The following is a 10,764-nucleotide window of genomic DNA, read 5'->3' as shown; positions in this document are numbered from 1 at the left end:
TGAAAAAAGTCAAAATCGTCAAAATGTCCAAAATTGTCGAAATGGTCAAAATAGTTCAAATGGTCAAAATCATCAAAATGACCGAAATGGTCAAAATGGCCAAAATAGTCAAAATGGTCAAAATAGTTAAAATGACCACAATGGTCAAAATAAAAAAATGTCAAAATGGCCAAAATCATCAAAATGGCCAAAATCGTCAAAATGACCAAAATCATCAAAATGGACAAAATTGCCAAAATCATCAAAATGGTCAAAATCGCCAAAATCATCAAAATGGTCAAAATAGTTAAAATGGCCACAATGATCAAAATCATTAAAATCGTCAAAATTGTCAAAATAGCCAAAATAGTCAAAATGACCAAAATGGTCAAAATGGTCAAAATCATCAAAATCGTCGAATTGGTCAAAATGACCAAAATCGTCAAAATGATCAAAATAGTCAAAATGACCAAAATGGTCAAAATGGCCACAATAGTCAAAATGGTCATAATGAGCAAAATGGTCAAAATATTCAAAATGAACAAAATGACCAAAATGGTCAAAATTACCGAAATCAACAAAAGTATCAAAATGGTCAAAATCATCAAAATCGTCAAAATGATCAAAATCGTCAAAATGAACAAAATGGTAAAAATCGTCAAAATCATCAAAATCGTCGAATTGGTCAAAATGACCAAAATCGTCAAAATGATCAAAATAGTCAAAATGACCAAAATGGTCAAAATGAACAAAATGCCCAAAAATGTCAAAATCGTCAAAATGAACAAAATGGTCAAAATGACCAAATGGCCAAAATAGTCAAAATCATCAAAATCGTCGAAATGGTCAAAATGGTCAAAATCATCAAAATCGTCAAAATGAACAAAATGACCAAAATGGTCAAAATAGTCAAAATGAACAAAATTGTCAAAATCGTCAAAATGAATAAAATGGTCAAATCCGTCAAAATGACCAAAACGTCAAAATGGTCAAAATGGCCAAAATAGTCAAAATGGTCATAATGAGCAAAATGGTCAAAATATTCAAAATGAACAAAATGACCAAAATGGTCAAAATTACCGAAATCAACAAAAGTATCAAAATAGTAAAAATAACCAAAATCGTCAAAATGGTCAAAATGAACAAAATGGTCAAAATTGTCAAAATCATCAATCGTCGAAATGGTCAACATATCCAAAATCGTCAAAATAGACAAAATGCCCAAAATTGTCAAAATGATCAAAATCGTCAAAATAGTCAAAATGACCAAAATGGTCAAAACGAACAAAATGGTCAAAATCACCAAAATTACCAAAATCGTCAAAATGATCAAAATAGTCAAAATGACCAAAATGGTCAAAATTAACAAAATGGCCAAACTGTTTAAAATCGTCGAAATGGTCAAAATATTCAAAATGATCTAAATGGTCAAAATAGTTAAAATTTCCAATGGTAACTTTTTCTTTAGGATAAAAGTTGCAAAATAACCTTCGAAATAGCCAATACAGTCCAGACTCGATTATCCGAAGTTTCGATTATCCGAAGGTTTGTATGGGACTTCGAATAATCGAATCACGAACAAAAAAAAAATCTTTTTTTTTATTTTCTAGTTTTAAACATCAAATTCGAATTTTGTAACCCCATTTTTACCAAATTCGACTTGTTGTTGCCTTTTAGCATACCAAATACATTTTTTCATTATTTCAACCACGCCATTTTTGCCGCCATCTTGGAATTAAAAATTCTAAATCACTTTAGAGCATATTTGGGGTCATATCCAAGCATAACAAGCAAAAACAAGACAACGAAAAAAAAATAATTTTTTTTTTTCGTGATTCGATCAAACGAAGTGAAATTTTTCCGAGGCCTTCGGATAACCGAGTCTGGACTGTAATCAGAATGGTCAAAATTACCGACATGACCAAAATGATCAAAATTGTCAAAATGATCATTAAAAAAAAAAAAAAAAACAAAATGATCACTTTGGTCAAAATGGTCAAAGTAATCAAAATGGTGAAATGATCAAAATTACCAAATTTACCAAAATTATAAAAAAATTCAAAAAATTCCAGAATTGTCAAAATTACCCAAACTACCAAAATTACTATTCAAAAGATTCAAACATCATTATTTTAATGTTATTTATTAATAAATGATAATTATGATGTTTGAGATAAAAAATAACATGGAAAAGTATTATAGAAGCAATTTTGAACCTTCAAAAATTATCAGCAAATATAACTCTTAAACTTTTTGAAAATCTCAGGTTTGATGATTAATTTTACCTGTTCCATGTGACTTTACCCAGTCTTAATTTTTTTTTCGGGATCATCTTCACTAATATTCGTTTCTTTATGTCAAAATAAGTATTGCAATATTTTTTACTATTTCTTCAAATATGTAAAATCATATAATATTTATAAACCTTAAAATCGAAAAATAAGAAATGAAATTCGGATGAACATATTACATCCACGATTAAAAAACTCTGTTTAATTCTATCGATTGCATCGTTTATTGTATCAGATTTGAATTGTTTTTGCTTGCTAAAAGTAATCGTTTTCTAACAAATATGTACAAATACACCTGATTTAGCCACACATTTAACTTATGGATAGTTTGCATGTAATTTTGATAAGTAGCGAGAACACTTTATAGAGTCAACCAAAAAAGCCCTCTGCGAGTAACAATACATAATAAATTACGGTCCGAAGGAGAAAAAGAGGTAAAGTTCCAAAAATATCAATCGCTTAAGTAGAGTCCCTAACTATTTCGTCGCGCGCGCTCAATGTAACGCCCTAGTATTGTGGTAAAACGTGAGTTATGTTACGATACTTAAAACTAATCCGAGTCGGAATCGCTCTGCTCGTCCTCGCTGTCCTCCAGCTCGGGCATCGGGAAGCGCAGAACGGCGGCCACACCCGTCAGCTGCGCCAGTTCTGTAACATAAAGTAAAATCATTGTTTATAAAACAACTAAATAAACACAATTTCGGAAGGCCATCGACTCACGTTCTCCGGACACGTGCATGCTCGAGAAGATTTTCACCTCGCCGCCCGAGTCGCGCACCGAGTCCACCAGTTGAACGTACTCTTTCCGGGTGGCCACTTCTTGACACCTGCAAAAAAGAGGGAGAGAAAAAAAATAACGTTAGAGAAATTCGCCAGATGAGTCACGCCAGCGAAGATATGCTGTGTTAAAGAAAGGGGCAAAACTGATTTATGCCGGCTCGACGCGGCCTGGCGTAAACACATTTTCGGACGTTTTCAATCTGCCGAGATTTCCCAAACAAGCGGCGCGTCCGCCACTTCGTTGCCCCACTAGAGAGGACCATGTGATGTCTCGAGCGCGGCGTAAATTTAAACTACCAATAGAGAAGGGAACCATAACAACGCGCTTTTGGGATTGGGGACGCTGGGGTAAAATCAACAACCCCAGCTTCTCTACTCGAGAAAAAAGGTCCTCACGTTTTCCCAACCAGTCGCACATGTTTCGCTATTTATAGATTAAAATGTTTACGCGTGATTCTTCTACAGCGCTGATGAAAGTGAAAAACAAGATTTGGCACCAACTTTGAAAACATCTCGAGTGACTCTCAAAAAACTCATGTCAAAGTACCTAGATTAACCTTTTTTTTCTGCCAACATTCACTTTCAACTTTATTTCACGAGGAAAACATTACAGTTGGCGGCAAAAGTCGAATTGATTTATGTCACGTGGAGTTTACTACCCGCGTAAAGCACTCATTAGAGAGACCACCAACAACACACTTTTGAAACAACGACGCCGCTCCGAACCAAGCATGCGGGGAGAAAATTAATGGTGTGAAAAAGTGAGCCCGAATTCGAATGTGTCAAACTTTTTCTCCTAAAAATCAACTTGAGCTGTTTGGAACTCGCGCTAATGTTTGCAAACTATTTAATTAAATTGACCTGACGCCAATTTGATACGGTTCATTAAGGTTCGGGCGTTTCTAAGCAATTAGCTGAAAATATTGATGGCATTTGGGTGGCCGCTTTGACGTTTGATCAATTTTATGCTTAAATTCTGCGCGATTGATGGGACTAGTTAATTGATTGTTTAATGTGTTTTAAAATCAGTTTGGCACGTTGCCTACTAAACATGAAATACATTGTCTACTAAGATGTTTGTGTTGTGCTTAGAATGAATTTAAAAGAAATAAATCAGAAAATCCATTAAAACATCCTCTTTGGACAAGAATACCCAGAGCAAAATTAAGAACGCTAGTCTGCAATGAACATAATATTTATGAAACAAATGTTTTTATGAATTCTTTGATATTTTTCACATTTTTGAAAATAAAGCCTGAAATAAAAAAAACTGCATTAATTAGACTTCCTTCAGACTTCATAAAAAATACAACTATGCACTGTAATTTTTTTCTGCCAAATACTATTTTCAATCAAGGTGTCCCCATTTGATTGTAATAGAGTTATTTACGTGCGCATGTATTGCGTGTACGTACACGAAAAAAAGTGAGGTTATATTTTGTCCGGCCAGCAAATCAAATGGTGTGCTAGTGTGCGTACGCGAAACGTCATAAAGCTCTATTGGAATAATAACTTTAGTTAACTTATTCTAAAGCCAATTTAAATATAGTATAAAGTTTTTGCCTTCAAATATTCGCAATTTTCAGTGTACACCCAACCGGCGGTCGCATGATTGTGATACATGGCGGCATGAAAGTATATCAGAATCTGCATGAAAACTGTCCTCATGCATTTTTTGCGATATAGGGGTATGACATTTTTGCCCGTTACCGACAATTATCGACATTACCGACGGCAGATTGATTGTAATGCAGAAAAAAAATCTTAACAGAACGAGGATTGAACCATCAACTTCTAGGTTACTGATCCGACACGCTACCACCGCGCCATGGACGCTTGATGAATGGTGAGGGACAGAGCGCGAACATAATGTTCTCTCTAGAGTGTTGCTCGGGGACGCGCCAGCATTCTATGTGTTGGTGAGAACTGCAGATCGCTGACGTGTTTACACGCGGGCAAAAATGATTTATGGGCTTGCTGCAAAAAATGTAATAAAATATGACATTTTCTGCAGCAAATCCACTGTTGCAGATTTTGAGATATATTTTTCGTTTGGGTGTAAGAACGGGCCTTGACCGATCTTATGCACCAGGTTCCCGACGAACACGCACTGCCCTTACACCTACATCTCACCCTTGCTCTGAGTCAGTACGAGCAACACGCTAGAACACGCTTTGAGTGTTCGTGCCAGGCATGCACACCTTCTTTTCCGGTTACGCATTTTAACTCGGCCGGGGGTGGTACATTACGTAGGGTTTGATGTAAGTATAAGCGCCTAACCATTTATAGTGTGCCTATCAATTTTCATTAAAGCAAGTACTGTTTTATTTTTAGTTTGTATTTAGTTTGTTTCAAAAACTAATTATTTACTGTGTATTGTTTTCTCCTAAAATTTTCCCTATTGTTGAGTCGTGTTTATCTGTTGCTATTTCTTTTGTCGCGGTGTTTTGTTACAATATTTTGGTCCTAAGCATTTTAGAAAAGTTTTTCAAAAGTACAATAGTAATATTTGTGTCATTCCATAAATTGAGTAAGGGCTCGAACCTCACTTGCTTAAGAAAAAGGTGAAATTTCAAAACAATGGACAGTGAAGGAAATATACTATGTAAAGAATCAATAGTAAAAGAAAGATATTAGAAATTAGAAATTATTCAAATAGATAAATAAAGAAAAGGCACATGATAAACAAAATTTACATCGCTACCAAATTAAGGGAAAGCAGATAGTTTGTTACAGCAGCATCAATTGGTAAAATGGAGTGGAAAAGCGTTTACAAATAAAAGAATCAAATAATTAAAATCGAAATCAAATGGAGGATAGTAAACAGAAGCCGTTTTAGAAAATCAGTGAAACAAAATAAACAGAAGACAGCTGTTAGCTGAAATGGAAAGAAGATAAACCCCGTTCTGCGATGCTCAGGTACATCCACAGCAGTTGACTCAACATACTGCGAATCAAAACAATACCGTCTACAATCACAAATTACTTCCCTTTCCCACATTGACGCGCCCCTTTCTTTTAGCCGTCTCCACTCTGACCCTCGCTGGTCAAAGGTTTACGAGTCGTTTCCACAGGCCACCAGCTAGGTTACACCTTGTCATCATGATGACTAAACCAAGCCAACGTGGAGGTAAGAAAATAGGACACTTGCAAGGAACCAGAGCCATGCTGTTTTGTCCAAACAGCACTACGGATGTAGTTGGGCTCCTTCCGGGATGTTCCTCGCCTAGGTGTGTCAACCGACGAGTATCATCAGTATCATGTACCCTTGGCCTGCAAAGTTTTTGCCTTCAAATATTTCCCAAATATTAAAGGGTAAAAAAAATAGCAAAATCGATCGAGTTTTTTTGTACGTTTTTCTTCTCAACTCGTGACTGGACCGACCAAATTGGTCCAAAGGTTTTAAGTTAATATTATACATAAACCGATGCAGGTGTATCCCAAATGCTTCATACATCATAACGGTTATTAAACTATCAAAGATTTGCAAAATATTATTTAATTTACGAACATGTTTTTTTCCAAAACATTTACGTTTTCTATCGATCTGTAGTTCAAAATTTGTAAAGAAGATTTATAAATCTTTATTTGATTTAAATTGCATAAATGAGCATCGAAAAAGTCGGGAATCCCAAAAATTATATTTTCACACTTCTGTAATATTTTGAACAATATTTAAAATTGATTGCACTCAATCTTAAATTAAAGGTTTCTTTCACTATTTCATTCCTTTTCATTCTCAAAAAGATGTTGTTATTCTGTTTTATTTTGTCAAATTGCTTGAATATTTGAAAATATTTGGAATCTTCCAACATGAGTTTATTGGTGATATTTGTTTTTTAAGTAAATATATATATATATATATATTTTTGAGTAAATCAATTAAGTCATTTTAAATATTATTAAATTTTTTGAAACCCGAGAACTTGTCTCTACAAAAATTTAACGTAAAAAAAGGTCCTATCTGCATAGGAAACCTCTGACTAATAGGTTGTTTTGAAAATATACTCTAGAATTCTTTTAAACATATCATAACATTGAAATTAAATTGAAAACTTCAAAATACTGACAACATGATAAATCAGCATTATTTTAAAATTTAATTTCAAAATTCACAAAATAATTGAGGAATGAATCCAAAATGATATAGAGAATAGTCCTGTTATTTTCAAAATACGAAAAAAAAAATATCAAAAATCTCGGTGCAATAAGCTCTAGTTCAAGGGTGCTCAAAGTTTTTGAATGGCGGGCCAAATTTGAAGCTTTCATATCTGCACGCACGTTTCAAATTACTCAGTTTTCCAAATCTACTCAGAAAGAATTTAACTCAGATCTGGGTGAATATCACTCAGTTTTCGTGGAAATCTGAGTGAAAATCACTCAAATCTGACAGATTTTTTTTTTCAAATTTCTGAGTAGGTTCGGTTTTGACGAAAACTGAGTGATTTAAAAAGTGCGTGTGGAGTTTTTTTTTTAAAAGGTTTAATAAACCAAATTTTCAGTTTTTGCTTTTTGTGTGTTTTTTTATCCTCTGACTCAAGGCGGTTTCAAAAACACCCAAAAAGCAAAAACTGGAAATTTGGTTTATTGGACGTTTTAAAAAAAAACTCTAGATATGCTTGCGAGCCAAATGTTGAAAATAGTTTAAAAAAATATAACGTTATTGCAATTTATAAAACTAAAAAATATATCTAGCAGCCGAAGTTTTTTTTTTTTTCAATTTCACGTAATTGAAAAAAAAAATAACATTTCACAGCTAAAAATGACAAAAAGTCAAAATTGTCCATAAATGACATGGGACAATTATGCGTAGAACGGCAGTTCAGGTGGTCAAAGAGCCATTTTACATGATTTCTCAGAATGGGTCCGCGGGCCACAATAAATCATCTCGTGGGCCATACTTTGGTCAACCCTGCTCTAGTTGATGTGCACTGTTAATGTTAATTTTCCTACATAGATTTAAATCTTTAAGGGGTTACATACATGTAGAAAATCAAAAATTTCATATTTCAGAAAATTTAATAAATCCACTAAAAAGATGATTTTCAATCACTCCTGAAAGTTTTATGAAGATATTTCATGATTAAACTGAGTAAGAGACGATTTACGTTCAAAATTTTGCCATGCGCAAAGCGAACTGTCGAAATTTGTGAGCGTTTTTCTCTGAACACCGAGTTGATTTACGGGTGCCACGATATCTCGAGATGGGATGGACCAAATTGGCTGAAATTTGGGGTGAAGACTCCCAAGACATATTCCGTGTGCATGACGAAGACCGATTTTGAAATTTTGCTTTTTAAAAAAATACATAATCTAAAACTGGCGATTTTTTATATGAAAAACATAAAAATATTTTTATCTTTTTTTCAAACAAACTTTTTGAAAATCGGGCTTCGTCATGCACACAGGACCGGTTTAACGAGGCTTCACCAAAATTTTGAGCCGATTTGGTCAAAGCAGTGTGGAGATATCGTGGCACCCGTTTTTTGAAACTGCTAACTTAAAATGGCTATATCTCGGCAATGTAACAACCAAATATCTTCAAATTTATTTTGATAATAGTTGAAAATATGTATTTTAATGCCCTTAAAACATAATTAAAAAAAAAAAAGTTTAAGTGTGTGCCCAAAGCAACCTCTTACATTTTTGTCGATTTACATGTATGTAACCCCTTACTATGCTTGGGCTCGTTATGAAATAGTGAAAAAATAAGTGAAGTAAAAATGTGTAGTACAAAAAAAAATTATGAATATAGTTAGTTTTAACCATTGTCATTGTAAATTTAGTTTAAGTTTTAGACACAAAACAAACTTTTTTGACGGAAATTAAAATTTTCATTGAAAAAAGTTGCTAAATTGATTGTAAACTATTTAAAATACATTGTAAAGCTTTTCTTTTATTTTCAACCAAATTCAGTCACTTTTAGACCCTTTGTAAATTTTGAATTTTTGGACCACAGATCGGAAAAGACATAAAACTTTAGGAAAAAAATGTTTTCATAATTCATTGATACATATTTTTAAAATTTTAGTAGCCAAACTGTAATAACATAACACGACATTTTTTAAGTTGAGTTAAGTAAACGCTCTGGTTTCGTCAAGGTATGGTGGATATGGGTTCCCTGAACAATAAATAAAATTTTAAAGCAAAAATAAAGAAAACGCATGGTTGATTTTAAGAGAGGGTACGCATGGTTGCTCAACATGATTCCATAGAATAAAATTTATTCTCAAATTTACAATTTTATTTATTTGCAGGGAATACATTTAAATTCAATTCTGTCGATTGGAACGTGTTCAGAAAGCCCAAGTCTATCATACCTTGACGACACTGAAGCGTTTACTGACATCAACTGCAAAAATTTCGAGTTGTGTAATGTATAAAGCAGTTCGTAATACTTTTGTGCTTGAAATTTAGTTTCTTTTTGCGCAGGTAGGTTTTGTAGGTGTAGGGTAATGTTATTGTTTAGACAGATATCTATCGAAAAGTTATAAATCCAAATTAACTGTAAAAATCTTAAATGCAAGGCTATTTTTTTATATTATCTAAAATATTTCTAAATGATACTTCAATGAAGCTTATGTTGGTTTAAACATTTCCAAGCTGCATAACAAAACCAGTTTTGCTGCGTCAGCCAACTTTATCGAGAATTTTACAATTAACGCCATCACGCGAACACATTCTTTGTGACGCTATCTCATGGCTCTGCAAGAATTTGCTGACTGATCTCCTTCAAATCTTGCTAACGATCGACATGACTACCTTTGAAATCTCAGAGATCTCTTAAGACAACGCAGATCAAACAACCAGTTGCCGCCAGCTTGTCTTGGTTCTGCGAAGGGGCAATAATTAGTCTGCACAGACGTCCTTACTGTCTACTCGGGTTGCTTGCCGAACCACAATCGTCATAGTGAGAGCAAAGATCAGCAAACACTCATTACTCAGAAATAACTGTGTGTGGACGTCCCTGCGACCGATTTTCGCATGCGGAGTAGTGTCCCAATACCGAAACCTAAACGCGCCCGCATTCGTACACACTTTTACGTAAATAATCACTTTCTTGGCCTAGAACTATGAACGTTCGGTTGGTTGGTGGATCTCGAGAACGGTTCGAAAATAGCATCAGTGCAATAGTGAAAGACACGTTCGGATTTTAAGGGTGATTCCTATTTCCATATTGAATTAAATTTTACTAGCAAACCTAAAAGATCTAACCTACATATAAGTAAAAGATAAAACTAAAGTTAAAAAATAAATGGTTAAAAATACTTTGAAACTTAACTTGAGTATCACCCTAATGCCAATGTTGTTTGGTAAGATCACTTGTGTAAACACAGCTTAGCATATGCAACATCACTGCCCTGTGTGGCGGCAGCATAAAAATAGCACCAAATTGTGTACCATGCGCCCTCCTATGACCTACGAAGTTCCGGTCGGTCCTCGTGGCGCTCCGAACGACGTTCGAAGAGGAAATTTTAGACCATTTCGAAGATCATTATGCCCAGAGGGCACAACTGACTTACCTACATTTAAAAGTTAATGAAGTCCCTCTCACGCATTCACCGTTTCAAGCATGCCGGTTGAATCTGGTCAGGTAACTTTGCATATACAGCCGGCAGCTGAGCTGCGAACAAGTTCAGGTAAAAAAGGCCGGTTTACAAACAACTCTTTTCTTTTGTAGTTGAAAAGAGCGCATCAGGCGTCTTAAAATGGG

The 10,764-nt window shown here is 34.4% G+C and overlaps 1 protein-coding gene across 1 annotated transcript in view; it reads right to left on the bottom strand.

Moving 5' to 3' along the window:
• Window positions 1-2,470: 2,470 nt before the first annotated feature.
• The window catches only part of LOC120423985 (protein pelota), a 41,620-nt gene continuing 33,326 nt past the window's right edge, over window positions 2,471-10,764 (bottom strand). The window contains exons 7-8 of the mRNA XM_039587982.2: window positions 2,991-3,097; window positions 2,471-2,918 (exon numbers count right to left, since the gene is read on the bottom strand). Of these exons, the coding sequence (XP_039443916.1) occupies window positions 2,821-2,918; window positions 2,991-3,097 (205 nt within the window). The 3' untranslated portion in view covers window positions 2,471-2,820. The remainder of the gene's footprint in view (window positions 2,919-2,990; window positions 3,098-10,764) is intronic.

The sequence above is a fragment of the Culex pipiens genome, chromosome 2 (assembly GCF_016801865.2).
Source record: "Culex pipiens pallens isolate TS chromosome 2, TS_CPP_V2, whole genome shotgun sequence".
Classification (NCBI taxonomy): domain Eukaryota; kingdom Metazoa; phylum Arthropoda; class Insecta; order Diptera; family Culicidae; genus Culex; species Culex pipiens.
Note: the sequence above shows the minus strand (reverse complement) of the source record. Positions and strands in the feature narration are given on the sequence as shown.